The 26,281-nt window shown below is 41.8% G+C and overlaps 2 protein-coding genes across 24 annotated transcripts in view; both read left to right on the forward strand.

Annotated features, from left to right (window-relative positions):
• Positions 1–4,901, forward strand: part of GABRR3 (gamma-aminobutyric acid type A receptor subunit rho3) — a 55,201-nt gene extending 50,300 nt beyond the window's left edge. For all 4 annotated transcript variants that reach the window (XM_002761293.5, XM_035282966.3, XM_035282969.3 and 1 more), the window contains one exon: positions 461–4,901. In XM_002761293.5, the coding sequence (XP_002761339.2) occupies positions 461–760 (300 nt within the window). In that variant the 3' untranslated portion in view covers positions 761–4,901. The remainder of the gene's footprint in view (positions 1–460) is intronic.
• A 9,209-nt stretch (positions 4,902–14,110) lies between these two features.
• The window catches only part of RIOX2 (ribosomal oxygenase 2), a 44,640-nt gene continuing 32,469 nt past the window's right edge, over positions 14,111–26,281 (forward strand). For 6 of the 20 annotated variants that reach the window (XM_078358538.1, XM_078358545.1, XM_078358542.1 and 3 more), the window contains exons 1-3: positions 14,111–14,160; positions 19,120–19,590; positions 24,776–24,895. In XM_078358538.1, coding sequence (XP_078214664.1) covers positions 19,159–19,590; positions 24,776–24,895 — 552 coding nt within the window. In that variant the 5' untranslated portion in view covers positions 14,111–14,160; positions 19,120–19,158. Of the gene's footprint in view, positions 14,604–14,734; positions 14,923–16,613; positions 16,881–19,119; positions 19,591–24,775; positions 24,896–26,281 lie in introns of all 20 variants that reach the window. The other 14 variants (XM_054249099.2, XM_035282911.3, XM_078358535.1 and 11 more) reach the window with 6 other exon arrangements.

Below are 26,281 nucleotides of genomic sequence, written 5' to 3' on the forward strand. Positions count from 1 at the left end.
GTGGGAACCGCTGTCTTCCTCAGAGTAAAACCTTAAAGAAAATTTTAGTTTTGATTCAGTCAGGCACTGGAGCCAGAAAGCATTGATTATTTGCTCCTCCCTTCAGAAAAATAAACCAATTTCATGTTGTTTAATGGGCTATGTTAGGGTCATTTATAGGCAATCTTAGGCAAAAATGGGAAGGCCTGGCTAATTTGCATTTGAACGGAGAAGCTAAAATCTTTCTCTATCCCAACCCCAGTTTAAGCATAAATGGATCACCAGATGACATGGTTTTAGTTCTGAACCAAAAAATATATCTCCTGACCGAGAATACTGCTATATTTTCTACAACGAAGAAAAATACATTGAAAAACAAATTGCTGTTTTGATAAATCATATTTAACTTTATTAACATTATTGTAATTCCTATTTGTAAAAGCATATTCAGGACCTACTTTAAAAGAAGTTTTTTTGACAGATTTCTAGGATGTACAATATTGATGCAGTTCAAGCCATGGCCTTCGATGGTTGTTTTCATGACGCTGACATTGACATGGACCAGACTTCCCTCTCTCTAAACTCAGAAGACTTCGTGAGAAGAAAATCGATATGCAGCCCCAGCACCGATTCATCTCGGATAACGAGACGAAAATCCCTAGGAGGACATGTTGGTAGAATCATTCTGGAAAACAACCATGTCATTGACACCTATTCTAGGGTTTTATTCCCCATTGTGTATATTTTATTTAATTTGTTTTACTGGGGTGTATATGTATGAAGGGGAATTTCAGATGTATACCACTTTAAAGCCAGACAATGTTTAAAAACAAAACTCTTGAATATGAGTTGGACAATTCTAGATACAAATGGGAAAGAGGCAGTCACGTCTCCTGCCCTAAAGAAAATTTGAAATCTGACTGATTTATTAATTATTTCCTAGGAAAGTTTGACTCCATAAATGAGAGTCACAGGCATGTGTACTGCAAGAAAAAGATTTCCATTGGGAAGGGCTTTGTAACTACTTCATCTGGACCCTCCTTCTTTCTTAATGAAGTGTTCTTTATTTAACTAGGGAAGAAAACTGGACTGTAACAATAATTCAAGGATATTTTGTTTCTTGGAGTGCCAGTCAAGTGCCAGGTTACCTACCAGAGCTCAACCGTCCTAGGCAAGAACATCCACATCGAGGTGGCATCATTCACACTCACACAGTGGAGAATCCTCTCAAGGATCTCCAATCTCCTTCTCCCATCTCCAGTCAAGTCTTCAATCTTAGTTAAATGTTGTTTCAGGCCAAGCATGGTGGTTCACGCCTATAACCCCAGCACTTTGGGAGGCCCAGGCAGGCAGATCACTTGAGGTGAGGAGTTCAAGACAAGCCTGGCCAATATGGTGAAACCCCCTCTCTACTAAAAATACAAAAATTAGCAGGTATCGTGGCACGTGTCTGTAGTCTGTGCTATGGGGAGGCTGAGGCAGGAGAATTGCTTCAACCCGGGAGGCAGAGGTTGTAGTGAACCGAGATCGCACCACTGTGCTCCAGCCTGGAGGACAGAGCAAGAGTCCATCTCTAAATAAAATAAGTAAATAAATAAATATTGTCGGGCCGGGCGTGGTGGCTCACGCCTGTAATCCCAGCACTTTGGGAGGCCGAGGCGGGTGGATCACGAGGTCAAGAGATCAAGACCATCATGGTCAGCATAGTGAAACCCTGTCTCTAAAAATACAAAAAATTAGCTGGGCATGGTGACACGTGCCTGTAATCCCAGCTACTGAAGAGGCTGAGGCAGGAGAATTGCCTGAACCCAGGAGGCTGAGGTTGTGGTGAGCCGAGATCGTGCCATTGCACTCCAGCCTGGGTAACAAGAGCGAAACTCCGTCTCAAAAAATAATAATAAATAAATAAATAGTCTCCTATGTTTTTGAGCATAAGTGGAGGGGGGAACCTAAATTTCCACTCATTCTTCCCATTCTAATGTTAATACATCAGTCATCAATAATAACATCTTGTATTTTATAGATGATATATTATTTTCACAGCTTCTTAGAGGTATTTAATTAATCGCTTTGTCAACAAGTGTTTGTTGACCTCTATGTGTGCCAGGTACTTTGCTAAGTGTTATGCACTGAAAAATGAATATGAAATAGCATCCTGCCTTCTCTGAGTGCACAGGCAGTAGGAGCAGTAAACTGGAGCTATAAAGCATGTAACAAATGTTAAAATAGATGTATGTACACTGTCTTGGGTGAGTTCTGAAAGCGGGATACCAAAGAAAGAAAAAGAATATCTACAAAGGGATGTGGACTCTCAGTTTATAAACAACTGGAGATGCTTCCAGATACCGTATTGAGTGAAAAAAATTGAATGAAATTTATTTATCCCATAGTAATCTTTAATAACTTTGGTTTACTAAGTAAACCAGGTTAAGTGGGTATTAAACAAATGTTTGTTAAGTAGAAAAATCTCCTATGATCAATGTTCATTTTGCAGATTCGCAGTGTGCATGCTTTTGTTTTGAGTATTTTCTGAACAACATATTTTTGGCCATCTAGGATGTTAATCTGTGCTGTATTCTGAAAATATAATCCTACCAAAATACTACTATTAAATCAAGCTTAAAAACCATTCATTAATAGTTTTTGAAAAGCGTATTTATGGTCTACAATGAAATGAAAAAGGGGTTTAATACATTATATTAGCTCGATTTTGGATAGTATGCTATAAAAATATAATCCTTGGGAAGTTTCAAAAGAATTGGAAAAGTTGTATTAAGAAAAGCCGTTGGCAGGAAATAAGAAATACTCCCATACCTATTTTGATTGCTGGGATTGAATTGAGAGAAATAAATTAAATGGTGTATTACTTTTAGTGTATTTCCTTTTATTTCACCATAAAGTAAATCAAAATAATTTGAATTTTTTTTTGCCAGGCGGAGAGAAAAAAACTTTCTGCTTTTTAAACCAATAACATTGGTTTCGGTTCTCTGTTGTGAATCACGAAGGTTCTAGAAAAGTATCTTCCTCCTGGGTGCAAAATATTAAAAGGAAAATTACTTTTCTGATATGACTTCCCTCACAGGCAGGCTAATTCTGGGATACTTCATTCTATTTTCTTAATACAACTTTTCCAATTCTTTTGAAACTTCCCAAGGATTATATTTTTATAGCATACTATCCAAAATCGAGCTAATATAATGTATTAAACCCCTTTTTCATTTCATTGTAGACCATAAATACGCTTTTCAAAAACTATTAATGAATGGTTTTTAAGCTTGATTTAATAGTAGTATTTTGGTAGGATTATATTTTCAGAATACAGCACAGATTAACATCCTAGATGGCCAAAAATATGTAGCTATTATTTAGCCAAGCACTACAGTTGTATTGCATTCCTGATTTTGACAATACCAGATGTTTTAAAAAGGGACAAATATACAGATGAACAGAATAAATCTATACTGTTCTCTTCATCCAATACTCAGGTTCTTCGGGCGTTTGTGTTTTTTCATATACTTTGAAGTGTAACATTCAATATGTCGAACGCTTCCCCTGGGCGTATTCATTTCCCTGTTTTAAATCAAACGCATCACTGAATACATTTGGCAATTTAGCCTAGGAGAATGGGTCTCGATCACACACACCCACACACTCAGCATTCCTCTGGAGGAGCATTGATGCATGGTTGTTAGCCAATCAAATATAACTTTTGTTAATAGCTAGCAATGCAGGCATTGCATTCTTCAGTAATATATGTCTAACACTGAGCAAGAAAATATGTTTACTGCTCAAGGGAATTATTAGAGCATTTGGAATGAGCTCCTAGGAGTTTTGCCAGTTTTCTTCTCTTGAGATTCGTGGCTCATGAGGACTGTGAAGAGAGGGCTGTTCCCATTAGCTTCATTTCTCCTAGGGAGCAACAAGATTTCTGTTCGGTTCTTACTCCAAGAAGAATGAAACCATGCTTTACCTGAAAAATGTGAAAGTGAAGATAGCATATAACAGTTACCTCATTTTGATTTTCACTTCATTTCCTCATCACAATCCTGAACAGACTGTGCATGATTGTTCACTGAGGGATAAGCCTGGATAAAATGCAAGGATTTCCGAAAATAAGCTGCTTTCTAAGATTAAGAAGAAGCCAGCTAGCTCTGTAAACTGCCTAAATATAGAAATGAGCTATTTTATAGAAACTACTTTGGAAATCCCATGAAATAGTATATTTTAACTTAGTTTTATTGTTTCTGTTCTGGTTAGAAAATAAAGCTTAATTATTAAAAAAAATTTTAAAACCAACTGGCAAAAAAAATCATCTACTCAGAATTAAAAAGTTAACATTTTAATGTATATTCTTAGAGGATTTCTATACATAACTGACATTTTTTCAAATGGAGCCCTTTTGTAAACACTTGTTTATTATTTTAAGCACTTCTATCAAGCACTGTCTGCTGGGGATATTGTAATAAAAGATGGACATGGCTCCTCCCCTTGTTGAACTTACATTATGTTGAGGAAAGTGTCCATTTGTAGCCAGATTTTCTTCTCTGCATTATAAACAACTTCCCATGTCTCTTTCCCTGAAAACCGATTTCTATACACTGCAGAGCTGTCCACTGAATGGGTGTACCATAGTTCATGTAATGCGTCTCCTCCTGTAGGACATTGTTGTTATTTCCTATTGTGTGCTATTACAAGTAGGCTGCAACTAGCAATGTAAAGAACATTTAGAAGTAAAATTATTTTAGATACAAATGAAATGTCTAGCCGTATTCAAATGTCTTCACTTATTTCTTTTCGAAAAATCCCCGTTTGCAACTAGAACCTGCCATGTCAGACTCACTCACAGGCCTGCCTAGAAGCTCTGAGTTAGAGATTACTGCAATTGAAGAACCTTTTAAATTTTTAGTTCATTTTTCCCCATGAAGCAGAGCCTTCTTTATATATCTGCTGGCATTCCCTTTTCATGATGGAAGTTTCTGCATTGTCTAAAATAATTATGGTAAAGCAGTCCTATGTCTAAAATAATTATGGTAAAGCAGTCCTATGTCTAAAATAATTATGGTAAAGCAGTCCTATGTCTAAAATAATTATGGTAAAGCAGTCCTATGCATTGAAAACCTGCTTCTTTCCATGACTGCTGTAACCACTACAAGCCTTTGCCATCTTTCTAAGTCAGAGAGTAAGTGACATTGCAAATACTTGTATATGATTTGCTACAAAATCATAACTTGTGACTACATTGTCTTAATCCTTGCAGGTGGGTTAATCTTCAGGAGTAAGGTCTGTTCTTCCTATTGTGCCACTTATAAGCCTGTTCAAACCACACACACACACACACACACACACTCTCACACAAACACATCCCTGCACATACAATTTTTTTAACATGGAGATGAATGAGAGAAAGGATTACATCTATTTATATCTATTTCTGTAATTATTATTAAGATCAAAATTTTAATGAGCTTAACACCCTCGAAGAAAAAGAAGTGGCATGAAAACTGCTATTTCAACTACAATTCTATACTAGTGCTGCTGTTTCTTGGCAAGGCCTTAGGTAAAGCAGTCAATGTTATATTCCAACTACCTCGTTTATGGAACGGAGCCTACCTCATCTTTCTCTGTAAACACTGCTTTAAAACACTCTATCACACTACAGTGTCTTGCTTTTCCAACTGCAAATTTTTATTTCCTAGATTTAACAGAACTTAACCATATTTTTCTTCTCTTTTAAAGAAACCGTGAAAAACAAAATGCACTGGACATTTAAAAAGATGATTGTATTCAGTTTATTGCAATAGAAAAGGCATTTAATAATGAGAAACACCTCAACGAGAAGGAAGGAGGTCAAGGGCTTCAAAGAGCCAGGTATGCAAGTGAGTCACATTCACTGAGGAAGGGTAGAGGTGGGTCTGATCTTGGAATATGTGAGAGCAGAGTGGTCATTTCTCAGAATACAAAATGTGGCGGGAATTTCCAGACCTTTGCTACTTTCCAGGAACACATGGGCTCAGATGAAGTTCAGCATTATCAGAACCACATTGTCAGCTGTTCCTCCCTTTCAACCCCCGCTGAATCATAACACTATTTTTGGTCAATGATGGGGCCAAGTGTAGAAAAGAGATTTCACAAAGTCACTGAGAAAAAGGTACAATAGTTTTCTTTTCAATATATTGATACTTAGTTTGTCATAGGAAAGACTATTATCAATTGAATTATTTGATATTACTCTTAATCCTAGGATCAATGCAATTCATTATAGAATCCTACTTTATGCAAGAGTGTTTCTTTTTTTTAAGACAGGGTTTCACCATGTTGGTCAGGCTGGTCTTGAACTCTCGACCTCAGGTGATCCACCCTCCTTGGCCTCCAAAGTGTTTGGATTACAGGCATGAACCACCATGCCTGGCCACTGCAAGAGTGTTTCAAAGGCTTTCCACAAAACTGTGCTGCGAGTTGACCGCTCCTTACCTTAGACAATCAAAAATAGGTGAAATTATAATGTCATTAGCAGCTCTTTTGAAACACATTTTGTATTATGAAATAAGCCTTTCTGAAGTTTGAGGTACAAGGCAGTGTCCTTTAAAAGTAACACATATGTTCCAATATTCCAAAACTAGCTAATTCAACAAGGCATCCTAAGTAAGGAAGAAAGTACTTAACATTTACATAATTTCTTTTACTTCATCAGCGATCATTAAGGCAGGTGTTTCAATATTTTGTACTTCAAAGAATGTTATAAACCTAAACCCACACATCAAATAACTTTTTGGAGCAATCACACCACCCAAAGTAACTTAAAATATATTCTTAAAATTAGATTGTATCTTGGGCAAGGTCATATCTAAATTAAATCATGAATCAATGGGAAAGTAGCCTTGGGACCAGCTAAATTGCTTTTAAATAAATATGCAGCTCAGGTAGACAAAAGAGAATGAGAAGGTTTTGTGAAAATGAACTTTAATAACTGAATAAGATTTATAAAGATAATATGAATTAGGAGTAGGTAAGAACAATATGGCAAAAGAAAGACAAGGACAGAAGTTTAAAATGTGGCTGCTCTGCAAAGTGACGTCCTGAGAGTCCCTTAGTGTATCTTGGGGGGAGATTTGAATTTGAAAATAGAATAAACTATATTTGATTATTTGGGATACTATCCTGGTCTATATTAATGGAATCAGATGATTATTGCTTTTTTGTATAAAATATATGCCTCTATGCAATAAAAGCAATTAACTGCATGTTGGTCACCAAGTAATCAATGCAACATGCCACCCTAAAATAATCGGCCCATTTCAAATTGTTCAGGTTATCTGAATTACTTAATTCCATCACGTTATTATTATTTAACCCTTTGATGTCATGGCTGTACTGATGGAACTCCTGGTGAGCTCTACTTCGTTCATGTGGGCTATACGTTTATTATATTGCTGAACTGTGTTTTTTATGAAATAACCTGAACTTGTAGTAGGTGCAGACAGAAAATGGCTTAATTTTTCACCAACTGCTGTCAAACGTACTCTATTGGGTATTCTTTCTCTGCCTTTTGCTGACATCGCAGACAAATCCCACAGCTTTTGGGATACATGAGTTATTTATGAAGACTTGTGTGATTTTAATCTGTTTCCCTACCCTCCAGCCCCAACTAGTTCAGACCTTAACCCGGGACTGAGTACAATCTGCTCTTGAATACAGACATCTCCCCATCCTTCTTCATTCCACCGGGTTTGGAGTAGGGACTCGGGGAGAATTAGGGAATAACTGGAAGAAGTCTCTTTACTTAATGGGATGTCCTTCAGCTCTCTTGGTTTGTTGCTGTTCTTGGTGGCAGGCAGGGCTGAGTATTCAGTTCACCAGGGGCTTCACCCTTGGGTTTAAGGCTTTGGAGTCAACATCTTGAAATTCATAATAATCTAATCTTTGAACTTGTTTTGGGAATGAAGTCTGAAGGAAGAAGGGAGCCTCTGCCCCACCTTGTGGGATGGTTCTGGACCTCTCTTTCTCACCCCCATCTCCTGCCAGGCCCAATACCCTGCTGCTCGCTGCCCCAGGCAAAGGCCTAGACAGATGCAGAGAATGTTGGGATGGGGTGCACATCCCAATGGAAATAGCATTTGTGGCTGGTCATGGTGGCAGCCAACTCTGCCATGGGCTCTCAGCACTACAGTGTGTCTAGAGGGCAACCAGGCTGGAGCAAGGCCCTTGCCCACTCCCTATCCAGGTAATTAGTGTGTCCTGGCTGGTAGGTTGCCATCTCTTGGTGTTCCCCCATCTGCTGAGAGTTGAGAAGATTGATGTCCCCATCCCTGGCCAGGCACAGAAGTATTGGCCCAGTGGCTAGCAGGAGGGAGACCTCGGCAGCCTGTGGCCATGTGCTCCCGAGCACACATGGACACTGTAAACTAAAAATAAAATGTTAATCCCTTACTGATTGAAAGAAACCCCTGTGGGGAAAGGGACCCCAGAAAATTCTTTAAATTGAGTTCATGGCCATGATGGAACTGAAGGTCAGAAAAGCCTCATTATATGCCCCCTCCCTTTTATGGTTTTGACACAACTAACTGCAATTATGGCAAAATGGAGATCTTAAGACAGATGGAACAGACCCTGTGGGAATGAGGCGTCAATATAAACAGGACCTACGGCCATGCCAGGCAAGAGTTAAGTTACTCACCCCTGCACTTAGAGAAAAATCAGCTGTGTTCTAACTGCCGCAAGGCTTTTATTTTTCCCTAGCAGCTAAACAAGTACTAGTCTTGAAATAAGCAATATTAAAACAGTTGCGGCTTAGCACTTCAGTAACTTTCTCCTGATAAGAAGACCACTGACCACAGCCTGGTTCTGGTAGACCACCGACCACAGCCTGGTTCTGGTAGGTTTACGGAGGTTGTGCACTTGCCAGACTTTTGCATCCTAAAAACACCTTTTGAAATACAGAGCCTAATTGTAGTATATTTAAATGTTAAGTCTCCACCTCAGAATGAACATGGTCATATGTTATTAGATACATGCATATTTGTTCCATATGCAAATGTCAGAGCCAGCTTCATGAATATTCATAGCTTTCCCCATAACCTGCTGAGCAGTCTGTCTGGCCAAATGGTTCAGCGTTAAGGTCCCACCTCCTCCCCTGCTCCTTTGAAAGTGCCTATCTTTGGTCTCAGCTAGAGGCATACTTCCCAGCCTGAGGGATGGGCACCTTAAGGGAATAACCCTCTATGAGAAATAAACTCTTCTTTTCTTTCCAATTTTATAACTATTTTTTCTTTAGCAGGGCCCTGGGTGCCCATGAATGTCTGCACTCACCTTCCTGCTCCAGGAAGGAAGCACATTTAGTAGCAAATAGAATATAATCACCCTGGTAGTGAAGACGGAGAGACAAAAGAAGGGAATGGTTTTATCTTTCAGTACCTTTCATGGCACTCTTTTGAAAAGGGGCTCTACATTTTCATTTTGCAATGGGACCCACAAATTATGTAGCAAGCCCTGGTGACAGCTACTCAAATGCTGAAGCTTTCAAGGAATGTAGGGTGTGAGATAAAGGAGCAAATGTCTGCTTCTGGCCAGCCACACCGCCCTTGCTATGAAGAAGCAATGTTTTCTCGTTCTGCTTGTCAGCCTGCCTTCGGAAACCCCTGACTCAGTGACAAGCGCGGCCCCCGAAGAATGCCTTGAAGATGCTAAGCAGGACAGAGCAGATTCCCACATCTCTCCTGAATCACTGCATTTTTAGAAAAGAGAAGTTCAGTGATCCAGCTCTTGCCTCTTCCGTAAGATAACATCTGACAGGATTAATGATGATGCCTCGGTGATCTATAACCAGATGTACTCTTGCACCCAAACTTTGATGAGATTTTGCTTGAACACGCACAGAACCTCCGCCACCTAATGTGTAAGTTACAGGTTGAAACACTGCTTTGGAGCAGTCTAACAGAAGCTCTGAAAGGCTCTCCCTAGTTGCAATCGTCAGTAAGACTCTGAATGAAATTAATTTTAATTCTTTGAAAGTCTAGCTTTTTCTTTAGTTGACAAAGAGAAGGTTGATTTGGAGGTACTGGGTTTCTTGACATTAACCTTGAGGTCTGTGACACATTGCCTGAGACCCTCTGTCTCTTTTCCTGTCTGGGCCAATGGACCCGAGTGCCTCCTGGTCCACTATGCCACTGTTTGTCACTTTTCCACACCAACTACTCAGCCCAGAGGATGCTCAGTGCTCCTTGATGTGATAATCTGTGTGACAGCAGGCTGCCCTCACACTGCCTTTTTGCCTCAGAGTGCTATGATGAGGTCACCAGACAACTCCTTCTTCAGGATGCTCCGGGTGAGAAGCAGCCTCCACATTCCCAGGGTCGTATCTCCAGACTGCAGGAACTTTCCAACCCCAGTAGGATCATCTCTGACAGCAGGCCCAGAGCAGACCAGCAGATTCCACAGCTCAGCAAGCATCAAGTCAGTTACCCTCCTACAGAGAACCCAGGCCTCCCTGCCTGGGCTCTGGAGTCCCTGTCACTTGACTTGGGGGAGGGAGGGACTTGCTACAGAAATTCCAGCTAGCCTGAAAATCTATGATTCCCAAAACTCCCTACTTCCACAAACTTCCCCTAACTTTCCTTCTCCTTGTATAGCCTGAATGTGAGTGATGGTCACAGGACTGTCTCGGGCCTTTTCAGTAAGCCCTACAGGTCAATGCCTAACATCTCCTCTTAAGAATATATTTAAATGTGCTGTTTAACTGCACTACAGTGTGAGATTAAGAGCTGGGGTAGAAGGTACTCCCAGGAGGAATTCAGTAATGTCTACATAAATTTAGGCTGTCTCAACTAGGGGTGGAAGCACAATCAGCATTTGGGGTGTGGAGACTATGGATGCTATGATACAGGCTGCAATGCACGGGACAGCCTCCCACACAAAGAATTACAGACCAGAATGTTGGTATTAGCAAGGCTAAGAAACCCTGCTCTAATGCCAGGTGGCACCCATTAAAATCTTGGTTCTATCTCCATTACTCTGTGACCTTTGGCGAATAACTTAGTTTCCTAGGGCCTCAGTGTCATCACATGTAAAATTTGGATAGTTATAGTACCCTCCTTTTAGACTTTTGTGTGTATTAACAAGTTTGTGTACTCCGTTTTCAAAAAGGGCCTGAAAAATGAAAAGTGGCGTTGAACAAATAAAAAAATAATAATATTGTCTCCAGATTTGGAGATTCAACTGAAATTTCAAGTCAAAATCCCACAGATGTTATTTCACTAGAAGTTATGCCTCTAGGCTTTTTTTTTTTTTGAGATGGAGTCTTGCTCTGTCACCAGGCTGGAGTGCAGTGGTGCAATTTTGGCTCACTGTAACCGCAGCCTCCTGGGTTCGAGCCTTCCGCCTCAGCCTCCTGAGTAGCTAGGACCACAGGGGCGTGCCACCACACCGGGCGAATTTTTTTGTATTTTTAGTAGAGACAGGGTTTCACCATGTTTACCAGGATGGTCTCGATCTTGACCTCATGATCCGCCCGCCTCGGCCTCTCAAAGTGCTGAGATTACAGGCGTGAGCCACTGCACCCGGCCGCTCAGCCACCTCTATGTTTATAAATAATATTTTTCTGTAATTTTCTTTTTCAGCTATTTTCCTTTTCTATATTCAGAAAGTTTATATGAGGTATATTTTTCTCTTTCTTGAAAGTTTTAAAAAAATTCATCAGCAGACCCATCAGTACCTGACTAGTTCCACCTTAGCTGGTCATTTTTAGGTCATTATGATAAAATTTTAAACGAAAATAAGTAAGCTAACGTTGCATCGTGATGCTGCAGGCTCCCCATCCATATATACACTCTGTTAGTCCCCTAGGAAACATTTTAAATAGGAGCTTGTTTGCCTTTTAGCAAACCAAACCAAAGAGTGTGAACAGAAAGCACCTCTGCAGGAGTATATATTTTTATAAGAATCATGGGCAAGTCTACTCCAAGATTTATGATACCACGTTAAGTAAGAAAACATCTCTGTAAAGAAAAGTCATTGGAAAATCCTGTGGCATATTTTTTCACCTGCAAGTGCTGGCTTGTTTGAGAAAGGAGGCCTGCAGAATCATTTAGTTTCAGAAAAGTCATGCAGCCTAACACCAACCTTCCTACAGGCACAGGCAGTCAAAGAAACTGGACTCTAAGCAAGAAAAGAAATGGGGATCTAACCCAACTCAATTTTGTGAACACTGAGTAACTGCTCTGTGAAGGACTCTGTTTGAATTCTCAGAATTAAAGAAGGCATATTTCCTGCTCCCAAGGAGTTTAAACCATAGTTAGATAAATATGCAGATGTAATTCCAAACACTCATGATATGCTTGTTATCAAGTTAAATATATTGACTTCTATGAGCTGTATCATAACGAATACAGTTTTAAAAGACCAGCTGGGTGCAGTGGCTCACGCCTGTAATCCCAGTACTTTGGAAAGCCGAGGCTGGCAGATCTCGAGGTCAGGAGATCAAGACCACTCTGGATAGCATGGTGAAACCCAATCTCTACTAAAAATATAAAGATTAGGCAGGCCTGATGGCAGGTGCCTGTAGTACCAGTTACTCAGGAGGCTGAGGAAGGAGAATTGCTTGAACCTGGGAGGTTCAAGGTTGTGATGAGCGAGATCGTGCCACTGCACTCCAGCCTGGGCAACAGAGCAAGACTCTGTCTCAAAAAAAACAACAAAAAAACCCAAGACCGAAACAAAATACCTCAGCCTGGGTCATTCTTAAACAAATTTGACTTTTCTGATGGTACTAAGAGACCAAGATTATCCCATGGTGACATGACGTCAATTTGAAGGTGCCCTTCTTGATGAGTTGTGTAAATTAAGTGAAGTATGCATGTACAAAAGGCATTTAATTCATTCTATGGAATCATGTTCAAGATATCATATCGGATTTAACAATAATGCCTCTCACATGGAATAGCATTTTACAGTTTTAAAACTCCTTTGCTTATTCCGTCTCACCTGAAGCTCACAGCTTCTTTCTGAGTTAGATGGAATTAACCACTTTTGGAGAAACATAAACAGAGGTCCAAAGACTATTACTTGATAGGCAGCATGGTGGCTATGGTCTGAATGTTGGTCCCCATCCTGGATCCATATACTGAAACAGAATCACCAATGTGATTAGGAGGTGGGGCCTTTGGGAGGACATTAGGTCATGAGGGTAAAGCCTTATAAATGGGATTATAAAGAGGTTCCCCAGAATTGCCTTGCTGCTTCTACCAGTGAGGATGCTGTGAACCAGAGAACAAGCCTCCAAAACTTCAAGAAATCCATTTTTGTTGCTTATAAGCCACCCCGTCTAGGGTATTTTCTTACGGCAGCCCAAGCAAAAACAATGGGCTGTCAAATGACTGTGTAAGTTTGAGCAAGTTACTTAACCTTGATATGTCTGTTTCCTTATATTAAAAAGTTAGGTCAATATAGTGGTATAAATATTAAAGTCATATACAAGAAAGACATAATTTAGCTCTCTACTGGACCAAAGTGAATACAAACACACAGTTTAAAGCAACGTGTGTTTCCTGGAGTTGTACAACACGGTAGCATTATAAAATAAAGCTTTAAAACAAAAACATAAATATTCATCATTTTATAAGTTCTTCAATGTTCATAGAATGATAAATAGAATCAGACTGATTTTTTTCTTCTAATGCCCTTTGAAAATTGGACCACAAATCCTTAAACTTGTGCTAATAGGTTTAAGGTGCCAATAGGTGCTAATAGGCAATCCAGCACTTTGGGAGGGTGAAGCAGGAGGATGCCTGAGCCCGGGAGGTGGAGGTTGCAGTGAGCCAAGATCGCACCACTGCACTTCAGCCTGGGCGACACTCACATACCAAAACATTTTGAGGGAAAAAAAAGGCCTTTTATTTCCTTCCATATGCGTGAACTCGGAACACAGCCTGGTAATCAAGCCTCAGGGGTCCCACCACGTGCGGGCTGGCGTGGGGCAGCTGCCAGGGGCGGGAGCGCCGCCCGGAGCGTGCCCACGCCGCCCCGCCCCCAGCCGCCGCGTGCCCGCGCAGCCCCGCCCCCAGGCACCCCGCCCCCCGCCCCCAGCCGCCGCGCGCCCGCGCAGCCCCGCCCCCAGCCACCCCGGTCCCCGCCCCCAGCCGCCGCGCGCCGCGCCTTGGGCTCGCGGCCGCGCGCAACAGGCCGTGCCGGGTGAGTGAGGCGCTCTCGCTGGCAGCGCGGCGCCGGGACAGGCCGGGTCGTGCGGGATTCCGCGGGGCGCGCGCCGCTGCTTTAGGCACCAGGGCCTGGGTGCGGGTCTGGGGGCCTGCGGGGCCGGCTGGAAGCCTCGGAGGCCGGCGCTGTGGTTGCGGGCCGCGGACGCGCGCCCAGGCGCCCCACCTCCCCGGGGACCTGGGCGGGGTAGGGTCGCGGAAGCCTTGGGCACGGAGGGTCGCACGAGTGCTCTGCTAACGGTCCCGAGTCCGGTGACGAGCGCACGCAAAGTCTGGAGGCTCAGCAGGGACGGTGGTCCCGGCCTCCGCCCGGTGGCGGCAGAACCGCCTGTGCGAGCGCGGCTTCCACGTGGGCTGCGCCGCCGGGCGTGAGATCGGGCCTAACAGACACGCTTTACAGCTGGGAAGCCTGAAGTTCAGGTGTGTGGAAAGAAAGGAAGCTGCATTACATCCTGCTTCCAACCCATTTACCAGCAAATAATTCCACAATGATTGGCCCACAGCTGGGTCGTCCAACAGGTTACAGAGACTAGGTTATTCACTGTTTTCAGGGAGGATATACGGAGGAAGAGGATCTGATCTCACCACTCCTTGGCTGTAAATTTGGTGCCTTGGGTTTCATTTCACTGGGCTCGTCTTTGAGCGGAGGAACCGATTTCCCCAGCTTCTTCCGCTGGCGCTGGTTTTTGCCTCCCGGACATCAAGCTTTGTAACCTCATGGTCACCAAAATACATTGAGGTACAGTCCGTTTTCTCTCTCAAATAAAACTGAAAAGATAACAGCTGATCGCCCCTTTATGTCAATAGGAGAGCCAGTTTTCCCTCTCTGGATTAGCATATCTGTGAGCCAAAAAGAAAGGTTTAAGTCAGACTAGGCAACCTTGTTCCAAGCAGTATATAATTTCTGACAGCCGTGTGTTTAACTGAGCTGCGTTTGACTCTTGTCCTCCGTTAGTGGGCCTGTCATTCGTCTAGAGAGCGTATTATGTTAATGCAGCTTTCTGGGCCCCAGCCCTCAGAAGTGACAATCCAGTGGGCTTGATAAGGGACCCAGAAATTTGCGTGCTAGCAACCTTGCTACTAACTCTAAACTACATTCTGTAAAACACTGCCCAGGGGATGTAGACACTCATACTTCCCTCCCTGCTTTAGTAATAACTACTGATGTCTAAAGTGACTTTTAGTTCTTTCAGTACTGTTGAATCCTGAAGTGACAGCTGCCATCAGAAGAGTAATCCCCACTGCACAAGCCATCTGTTTTCTCCGTAACTGTTTTGTGTAAGGCCTTTGTGATTTGTCTCCAAAATTGTATGCAGACAAAAGATGCAGACGTGAAAAATTCAGCACACACCTTGCCTGGTTCCGGGGATATACAAATCCCTTCCTTCAAGAGCTTCCTTATGTCTTCATGTCCTCAAATATTATAGAAAAGGAGCTTAGGATATCTTAAAAATATAATGACTATCTGTTGCCTATAGTGTGGTTATCAACATTGACTTTTCTTACAGGGTTTATCTGTGGGGTAGTCACCAAGGTATGAACCACAGATCTTTTAATCTTTTTACATTTTAATGCTTATAGTTAACTCAAATGGAAAACAGTTGCTTTTCAAAAACTTTTCTGTGACTTTATAGAAATATTTACTTTTATTGGGGTGGTTTCTGAGGTTTATGGGCAAGCTTGTGTTGGCTCTACTATTATAGACAAAGCATTGTCTTCTTTAATTAACATATTATTGGATTCTAAGATATGTGATTTACTTTTCGCTGTTTCCGAAATTGTGATACGTACCTTAAGACTTTTATATGGTTAATGTAGTAGGATGCTTTATCTGTTCTCCCCTCTGCTCTAGAAAGCTGTTAAAAGCAATGGTTGTCTTACAGTGTGAGTGGTGTGAGAATCAGAGAAATAGTATATTTGCCCAGAAACCTCTAAGCTAGGCTCCAATTAACTGGGCCTCAAATCATTTCAACATGAACACAGAGAAACAAATGATGTAACTTTTGGCAGTATGGGTAGTGAAATTTATATTCTAACGAAAGCAATTGTTATACAGTATTGAGGTTTATTTTGTTAGTGCTCCTAGATGGGAAAGATTCTTTAACTGATTTTATTTTGGCTTAAGTGCTTTGCATTCTTTGTTTAGCCACATTTTCTGGTGAATGTGCTTATACTGCATTCATATATTATGCTTAAAGAAAACAAGCTTTTGGTTTTCATCTTCCTGCTGCTTAAATTTTAAACTGACCAATTGTGAGAGATAAGAAATGTTTGGATGAATATAAAATTACTCTATAGGGTGCCTTTATTAATACAAACCTAGTAAACCAATCTAAGTTTTTAAAAATTAAACGTGAGCAATGTGTTGTGATCCCCAAGACCATCCACAGTTCAGCAATTTGCTAGGAGGACTCTGCTGATTTATTACAGGGAAAAGACACGAAGCACAGTCAGCAAAGGGAAGAGGCACATGGGTGAAGCTCTGGGGAGACCAAGTGCAAGGCTCCAAGTCTTCCAGCGGTTGCACCGGCTGTGCTCAGTTGCTCCAGCCACTAGCTGTGTTGACACTTGTGAAATGTTGCCAACCAGGGAAGCTTGTTACAGGCTCAGTGCCCAGGGCTTTTACTGGAGGCTGGTCACTTAGGCCACCTCTACCTGGCACATTCTGGCGTTTCCAGACTCCCGGAAGGAAAGCAGGTATTAGTATAAACTGTAATGATTGTACATTTTAGGTGTGAGGAGTCACTCCTATCAGTTAATGGTAGTGGAAACTCCCGAGATCTTAAGTTCTCGGACGTCGGCCACCAGCTGCACTTTCAGAGGATAGCAGTGAGGCCTCTGTGGGACCTCCTCTGCATGTGCAGCACTCCCTCCCGAATCCATTTCCTGTCTGTCTGTATTTCTACAGATAGGAAACATCACTTCAGAGTTCCATGCAGTAGCAATGCTGTGTCTCCACGAAGGCTTAATTCTTTCATGGAGAATTCAACCTGGTCTGTTTCACTTAAAGGAAAAATTTTCAGAAAATGTGTCTTCACATACCACCTATCCTAAACACTAAAGTTTACTTTTTTTCCAAGTGTAAAGCTTTATCCCTCTCCTGTAGGATTTTAGTATCCATTTGTATTAGTTTTCCACCACTTCCTGTGTTTCCGTATCAAAAGCAGTTGGTCTTTTGAAGGAACCGAGCTGTTTAGAGAGGTTATCTTGACATTTCCTTCCTTTGTTTAGTTTACATCTGGGTTTCATTCTAAAGTTCTTTTATAAGTTGCAACACAGCACACAGTATGTAACACATCGTTCAGGAAGCTTACTTCCCAGGCCAGAACACTGATTCCACTTAGTCTACAGCGTAGACATGACAATGTCATGGTCATTCAGCTTAGTCTGAGCTGAAATACTGCTTAGTTATAATGACCAAAGAGCAGAAAATGGTATTTTTGCAATTCTGATAACTCACCAAGGTAGGAAACTATACCACTTATAAATAACAAGTCTGAGAAATTTTGGTTTTTATAAGTGCAGTAGTTGTTAACCTTTTCCGGGGGTAAGGACTCCTTTAAGAATCTGCTGAAAGGAATGGAGATCCTTCCCAGGGGGAAATGACTGAGATAGTATTTTGCAGTCTCGGGAAATTTAAATAATTTGAATTACAGTTCTTGGAAACAGATGAGGGAGACCTGCTTTATAAGTATCAATAGTTGTGCTTTGGAGGCAGTTCTGATGGAGCTTTGCAAGGCTTGACCATGTGCCTTCTGCCACTCAGCAGTGTCAGCAGCAGAAGCACCACCTGGGAGCAAGTTAGAAATGCAGAATCTCGGCGGGGCACAGTGGCTCACGCCTGTAATCCCAGCACTTTGGGAGGCCGAGGCAGGTGGATCACAGGTCAAGAGATTGAGACCATCCTGGCCAACATGGTGAAACCCCGTCTCTACTAAGAATACAAAAAAATTAGCTGGGCGTGGTGGCGCGCGCCTGTAGTCCCAGCTACTCGGGAGGCTGAGGCAGAGATTACAGTGAGCTGAGATCACACCACTACACTACAGCCTGAGCGACAGTGAGAGACTCTCTCAGCTCCACCTTGAAGCTAGTGAATCATAACCTCAATCATAATCATTGAGATGCTCAGGTGTTCTGTGTGCATCTTGAAGTGCTGTTAGGGGTTAATGATATTGGTATTATTTAATATCTTATTTCAGTTAAAAATTTATTTTTTTCAAGACTTTAGTAACTACTTCTAGCCTTCACTTTGCAGCCTTTAGGGTTTTTGTTTGTTTCTTTAAATGAAGGGAGTTTCTGATAAAAGTGGCAGTTTTTAGGAATAAGCTGAGAGCTGGAAATGAGGAGGTTCAGGCGGTTAGTAAAGAAGCAGGAGAAGGCAGTGGCCTGCTCCAGCCACCTGGTGACACTGCGGGCCCAGGGCTCCGGGGTTGACCTGCGCAGCAGGTGGGGTGGTGCTGTGGGGAGGAGCACCTGGCAGTGGGCGGCCTCTAGTCAATTGTTTGTAACTCAGAGTACATCTAATTAGATGCGGGCCCTGATGCTGGTGGGAGCCAAATCCAAGATATTTGACTTTGCTGTGTCAATGGCCACAGGCTAAACCTATGACTGGGAACTGCTGAGACAGCTGAATAGTTTTGTCTAAGATAGTTATACTGCCTAATAAATAATGAATACCATGACTGAGTGCTTGTGTAAAAGGAAAACACATTTTTCTTTAGATGAATATGTCATCTGAGTGGTGGTTGAGGCTGAATCATATCCTAGAAGAAATGGCATTGGCTTAAGGCTGTCTCCTGTCCTGGGGGACGTAGCTTTGACCTATGAAGAGTTCTCATGAGGTGTCATGGTCATTCAGCTGTGTGTGGGCCATCAGCTAACACCAGTGTGGGCACGCCTTGTAAACCTAACCATGTGTGTTTTGTTCTTTTGATAGGTTTGCATTTCCTTACTGCTTTATCTTGAAGACAGAACGATGCCAAAGAAAGCAAAGGCTGCAGGGAGTAGGAAGGAAGAAGGGCCGGTTCCCTGTAAGCAGATGAAGGTCGAAGCAGCTGGGGGGCCTTCAGCTTTAAACTTTGACAGTCCCAGTAGTCTCTTTGAAAGTTTAATCTCACCCATCAAGACAGAGACTTTTTTCAAGGAATTCTGGGAGCAGAAGCCCCTTCTCATTCGGAGAGATGACCCTGCACTGGCCACATACTGTGGTTCCCTGTTCAAGCTCACAGATCTGAAGAGTCTGTGCAGCCAGGGGCTGTACTATGGAAGAGACGTGAATGTCTGCCGGTGTGTCGGTGGGAAGAAGAAGGTTTTAAATAAAGATGGCAAGGCACACTTTCTTCAGCTGAGAAAAGATTTTGATCAGAAAAGGGCAACGATTCAGTTTCACCAACCTCAGAGATTTAAGGTAACCAGTTTCCCCATTGCAGAATCCTCATACAATTTAAAGTACTAGCATTTGGCCGCAGATGAACTCAAGGGTGAATATGTAGTTTGATGATGGTTAGGCTCCTGCCAGTTTGAGAAGGAGTAGCACCTCTTTGATCTACATGCATTCTAACTAGGGTTAAGATTATGTGTTATGTTTTGGTTAAACTGTTAGAAACTGCAACAACTCAGGGTCGATGTTCTTGGGTATCATCGAGCTGTAAAAACAATTATATTGCAAGTTTCTAAAGTTATTAAAGCGGCATTAAAACTGCAGGAGGATGTTCTGTGAGCCAGCTTACGTTTCTCTGGATGATGGACGTTTCTGTTTGCTTTGTCACATCACTATAATTTAAGGCATGATAGCATCAAGGTGACAATTTTTCCCAAAGTTGCCTCCCTTTACTGCCTACATCTAAATAGAGCCTTCAGAGCCATGACCAGATCACGGACTAGATACAAGTTCAATAAAGAGACTTCACCCTTAATTACGCCCAAATGGATGGCTTTACGGTGCAGGTACTGGACCTGCTCCTGGTAAGACTTCGTTGATGGAGGAAATCTTTGCTTTGTGAATGCAGAGGACGGACAAATATTTAATTTTTTTTTTCTCTATTAGGGATTGACATTTGGGAAATAATTTGCCTCTTCTCTGCTTGGTTTCTATATTTCTGCAATGCAGATTTAGTATGAGCTAATCTGTTTTCCTCAAGGTTTGAGATCTTTATCTTATCTCATGACAGATGGCCCAGAACAGGTGAGGGCTGTACTGAATTTTAGATAAACTTGTGTTTCCATTCAGAAACCTCCTTCTGTGATTCTTCTTTAAATCAAAATGGCAACACGGGAGGAGAAAGAGAGGGCTTTATGCAGTTCTTTATTGAGAGGAATGGATTCTGGCTTTATTGATGGCTTCTGGGGCTCTGCCATCAGTTACCAATAGTGTTTCCAGTGATTTAACTCGAGGTGGCTTGTTATATCCTACTGGGCTTCATCTGGTGAATGCCCTTCCCTTTCCTTTGTGTCTAAAAGGTTTTGAACCTATTCATACTCTGTATGAAGTGTAAGTACTCAGGTTTTTCCCGACAAGTCCTGGTTCCAATTATTCCATCTTAAGCAATCAAACAAAGTTGAAATGTCCCTGAAATGCTTACCTTTTGGCTTAGGAACTTAAAAAGAATTTACAAATCATTTGTCAGACCAAGTTAGGATTTGAATTCAGAAAATATGGACACAATCGATAAAATCCTTCTCTCTCAATTAGTCCTGGACTAGAAGTAGCACTTTTAAGAGTGGTTTTTAGAAACCTGAGAACTCTAAACATAAATGAATTCAGGGAATTTGATTTGGTTGTAGACCAGCAGAGAGATGGTATTTGGCATATGTGTGGGGTCCATTGTGGCTGTCATTTCTCTTTAGAATCATCTCCCCCAGGGCTTCTCTCTGCTCGTCCACTTAAGCCCTGCACATTCCTCGTCTGGGATTCCAGTGTCAAAGAACCTGTTTCTTTTTGCCTTGTTGACTAGGCTCTGGCTGAGTTTATTAAAGCAGGAAGGATGAGCTTTCTCAGCCCAAATTCAACCCTCAGGCTAGACTAGGATGTGCCCTTTTTTAAAACAAATCTCTACCACCATTACTGGAGAGACCTGTAAGCCATAGGAGCTCACCCTCCTACACTAGAGTCTGAGTTCTAAATACCATATTACGAGGAGGTTTGGTGTCGTGTGTTTCTCTAATAGCATCAGAATAGAGAAAGCCTAGAGGCACTTTATCCCTGGCCAGGTTAAGAGACTTAGAGTGAATGCAGCGCTTTGTTCACTGGGTCTCAAACTGTGCACAGCTTATTAGTATAGTTAGTTTAAAAATGAGTAAGGAGGTAACCAGGGAGGCATAATAAGTTGTTTTCATTTGCTTTGCGTAATCTATATATTAACAGTTCTGGTGACATAAATTATCACAATTATTTGTATTTGGCTTAGCAGACTAGAGTTTACCAAATAATTGTATATATTTTAACTTTTGAACTTTCTAATCGGCAATTGAAATTGGGCAGTTTTTGTGGACTCCGTTTTCTTTTTCTTTTTTTTTTGAGACCAACAGAATCTTGCTCTGTGGCTCAGGCTGCAGTGCCGTGGCACGATCTTGGCTCACTGCAACCTCTGCCTCCTGGGTTCAAGCAGTTCTCCTGCCTCAGCCTCCTGAGTAACGGGGACTACAGGCACACGCTACCATGCCCGGCTAATTTTTGTAATTTTCTAGTAGAGACGGGGTATCACCATATTGGCCAGGCTGGTCTTGAACTCCTGACTTTGTGATCTGCTCGCCTCAGCCTCCTAAAGTGCTAGGATTACAGGTGTGAGCCACGGTGGCCAGCAGTGGACTCCATTTTCTATGTGAAAAAAGTGGAGTTTACAGATGTGACCTTTCCATAGCTATTCCAAGCTGATAAGGGTTTCTGACTCCAAATGTAAGCCTTTTTCCTACCATACTTTGAAAGATGTAAAAATTGAAATTTAGTAGGGCTTTTTGTATATTTGCTTCTGCCTTTCATTGGGCATATACATGGGCTTCTGTGTTAACCATGGCCTTGAGTTTTGATTCTGAGGGGTAGGTCAATGGAGAGAGGCGGTCAAGGAGGTCATAGCCAACCAGGAGAGAGACTTCCGCCTTCTCCCTTAGATTAATGGAGAGAGGCGGTCATAGCCAATCTGGAGAGAGACTTCCACCTTCTCCCTTAGGTCAATGGAGAGAGGCGGTCATAGTCAATCCGGAGAGAGACTTCCGCCTTCTCCCTTTCATTGTTCCAGGTCCTCCTTGGCTTCTCCAGATACCGAGTCTTGTGGTAAAGGAGAAGACAGGTTTCAGCCTTGTTTGTGCTTGAGTCAATGTTAGTAAAGCAGTATTGCTTGTATATTGCTTTGCAATTTAAATAGCTTTTGTGATAAGTTGTTTTATGCTGTTCGCCACAATGTTTGAGTGGGAGTGGTAATATCTTATCTTAAAAATAAACAACTGAGGTCACCTTGCTTGTAATTATAACTTGATCCGAGGTGGTTTGACTCCAGATCGCTTTCTAGTCCACCACAGCTGGCAGATTCAGAAGCTAAAGGTCCAGGTAAAATAGAAAAATTGTGCCATTGGTAGCATTTTCAATAACCTTTAAGAAGAAAAGAGACATATTCATTAGTTACAGATAGTTGGGTTGGGAACCCCAAAATCATTTACACAGTCCCGAAAGACCTCTCATACCATGAAAGAGAGAGAGGCCCTGGTTTTCCAGTGGTTCCAGTTACTGTGGAAAAATAATTACAGAACCAGCTCCTGCTGGCCTTTCCCTGAAAAAAATTAGGCTCCTTTGGAGCTCTGTTAACTCTCTGGAGCTATTCAGATAACATTAAATATTTTTTCTGTGTTAAGTAGAAGCTCTGAGATCTGAAAACAGAAGCCCAGTGATCTGTATGCAGATGTCCTTGGCTAAGTCCATGGCTCACACTTGTAATCCCAGCACTCTGTGAGGACAAAGCAGAAGGATCACTTGAATCCAAGAGTTGGCCTGCCTGGGAAACAAAGTGAGACCCCCATCTCTATACAAAAAGAAAATACCTGGGCATGGTGACATGCAGCTGCAGTCCCAGCTACTTGGGAGGCTGAGGTGGGAGAATCATTTAAGCTTGGGAGGTCAAGGCTGCAATGAGCTGGGATTGTGATCACACCACTGCACTTCCGCCTGGCTGGCAGAACAAGACCTTGTCTTAAAAAGTATTTCTTCTTGTTGACCCAGTTCTTCCCAGTTCTTTCTTACTTGATAGTTTTAATACAGTGGATCCTTTTTCACTCCTGTGGTAGAAGGGACTCCCAAGTGTGGTCATTGCTTTGCTCAGCCAATATTTAAATATGTTGTAGTATAGTATGTGTGTCAGGCACTATACCTTCATATGTTTAAAACTCCAGTCTCTTTGGTGTCCTTTGTAATTTTTCTTTTCTTAAATTATCTGAAAAGTGTGGACTCTGGAGCCACGCTGCCTGGATTTGAATCCTGACTCCATCTTTTACTAGCTGCATGTTCTCATGCCTCAGATTCCTCATCTGTAAACTGTAGATCATGATAGTACCCACTTTAAAGTGAAAGTAATGATAGTACCCTCTTTATGAGGCAGGGTTATTGTGAGGGTTGCATAATTAGTACGTGTAGAGCACTTGGAGACAGTGCCTGGCACATAGAAAGTGCTAATGTCTACATGGCCTAATTGCCCCCTCCCCTTTCTCATCGGTCTTGGTAGACTCAGGCTTCTTTCTCTCTCATGGGAATATATGGCCCATTGCGAGGCCCCTCAGTCTGATGTCTGCTTTGAAGAGTTGACTAGTGGAGAGAGGGAACATTACCCAGCCTGTTATTCCTTCTCTGTCTGTAGCTTGTTCCTGTGTTACCATTTGTGTTCCCATTTCTTTAAATATCCATTTTGTGTAGGCAATTCCCAAGTGTAAATCTTCAGTCCTTAGTTCCTGCCAGAACTTCTGACTGACTTAAAGACATTTCCACTTGGGATGGTCTCAGCACCGCAAACTTAACATTCCTAATATGAAAATTTTTTGTCCTGAAAACTTGTTTTTTTATCAAGTCGTTCAGGTCTCATTAAGTGGAAAGGGGAACTGATTGTCCAAGTCCAAAACCAGGATTATTTTTTCACTCCTGTCCTTTACATTGAGTCCATCAGCAAGTCCTGTCTGTGCCACTGCAGAGTGCGTCCCACTCTTGTACTTCTCTCCACGCCTTTCCTGCCACCCCGGTCACCTCTCACTGGAGCTGCTGCCTGAGAAGCTTCCTCACTAGTATCTCTGACCTCCACTCTTCTACAGTGCATTCTTCATACAGTAGCCAGGGTGAGCTTTCAAAAATGTAAATTGGATTGTATCCTTCCCGGCTTAAAATCCTCCCAGTTGCCTGCCTTGTCAGTCTCCCCTTTATCTGCTTACATCTGTTATATGGTGTTTCTGCACTGGAATGGAAGATTTTTGAGGTCACGGGTATTGGCTCTATCATTGCTTAATTCCCAGTATCTGGCATATAATACTTGTGCAGTAAAGACTTCCTAAGTAATAAGAACATGCTCTTATTTCTAATACATTTTTCACTTCCCCCCTTTCTGTTTTCCTTTTCTGTAAAGGATGAGCTTTGGAGGATCCAGGAGAAGCTGGAGTGTTACTTTGGCTCCTTGGTTGGCTCGAATGTGTACATAACTCCTGCAGGATCTCAGGGCCTCCCACCCCATTATGATGATGTTGAGGTAAGAGAGGGAGAAAATTGCCCCGTATTGGGAAGAATGAGTTGCTTGGCCCGGTTTTGGATAGTTGTCAGGGTGAGTTCACATTATTCTCTAAGGCTCTTAGATCTGTCTTTGTTCTTTCATCTAAATGAAATCCGTATCTCCAGATACTGTACAGAGGTAAATCCAAAGTAAATCCCACTAAACTGGTTTCCCACTTTGTCTCAAAGGGAGAGATTGTTTCCACCCTTAACTAATTTAAACAGCCATACATTCCTTTGAAACAAGCATTTATTGAATTTATCTACAGAAAAGTGTGATTGGCTTTTCCTTTAATTTAACAAAGTATGGTCTTAATAAGGTGAGGTCACAAGTAATCCTTACATCTGCTTTCATTTTGTTCTTTTTCAGTAGCTGCCAAAATTATGTATATATTTTCCATTTGTGAAAATCTTGGGGCAGCTTGAATGAGGGTCCTGGTTTCATTTAAGCATCTTGGCAAGTATCGATTTCAGGCTGATGTGGCTTCCAAAAAAATGTAGCTCTTTGGCTTAGTTGTTTTATTTTTCTACTAATAGAAGGTGTAAACAGAGTTGTTAGTAAAAAGTCCACTTTTGCTACTTTGGTAGCAATTTGACATCAATACATTTCCCCAAAATGTTAGTTTTAATGTTTTTTAATAGAATATTAAAATAACTTTGACTGAATAAAGAATAAAAAACTTGAAGTTTTCCTACCTGCCCAGGCCCTTTCAACATTCAGGATTTAGACATTCGGTAATACCTGAAGCTTGCCTTTTCCATCGGAGATGATGGGCTTTCAGCTGTCTGACAGAAGATTTAAAGGAATGAGATGGTGGGATAAAAGAACTCAGCGAGGCTCTAAGAAAGTGAAAAGAATGAATATCCAGTGTCAGGATTCATGATTCCCTGTTTTTAAAAATAAAATCCGGTAGTGGCAACTTTCATTTAAGTGTTGAATGACATGCATTTTTCATTTTTCATTTTTATTTTTTATCCGAAACTTGTACAGTTGACCCTTGAGCAGTTTGGGGGTAGTGGTGCCAACACCTTGTCCAGTCAGAAATCTGCTTGTAACTTTTGACTCCCCCAAAACTTAACTACTAGTAGGCTACTGTTGGCTAGATACCTTACCGAGAGCATAAATTGGTTCACACCTATTGTGTATATGTGTAATATACTTCATTCTTCAGTAAAGTAATCTGGAGAAAAGTTATTAAGAAAATTAGAGAAAATATAGTACTGTACTGTGTCAACACTGTAAGTTTCGATCATTTGTTTCAAGCTAAATCCATCTGAAATGGTGGGCAGCCACAGCTGCAGGCCGCAATCTGCAGGACACATCAAGCAATGCAACTTTTTCTTGTAATGTTACGACCTTTTTCTG

This window comes from Callithrix jacchus, chromosome 21 (genome assembly GCF_049354715.1).
Source record: "Callithrix jacchus isolate 240 chromosome 21, calJac240_pri, whole genome shotgun sequence".
Taxonomy (NCBI): Eukaryota; Metazoa; Chordata; class Mammalia; order Primates; family Cebidae; genus Callithrix; species Callithrix jacchus.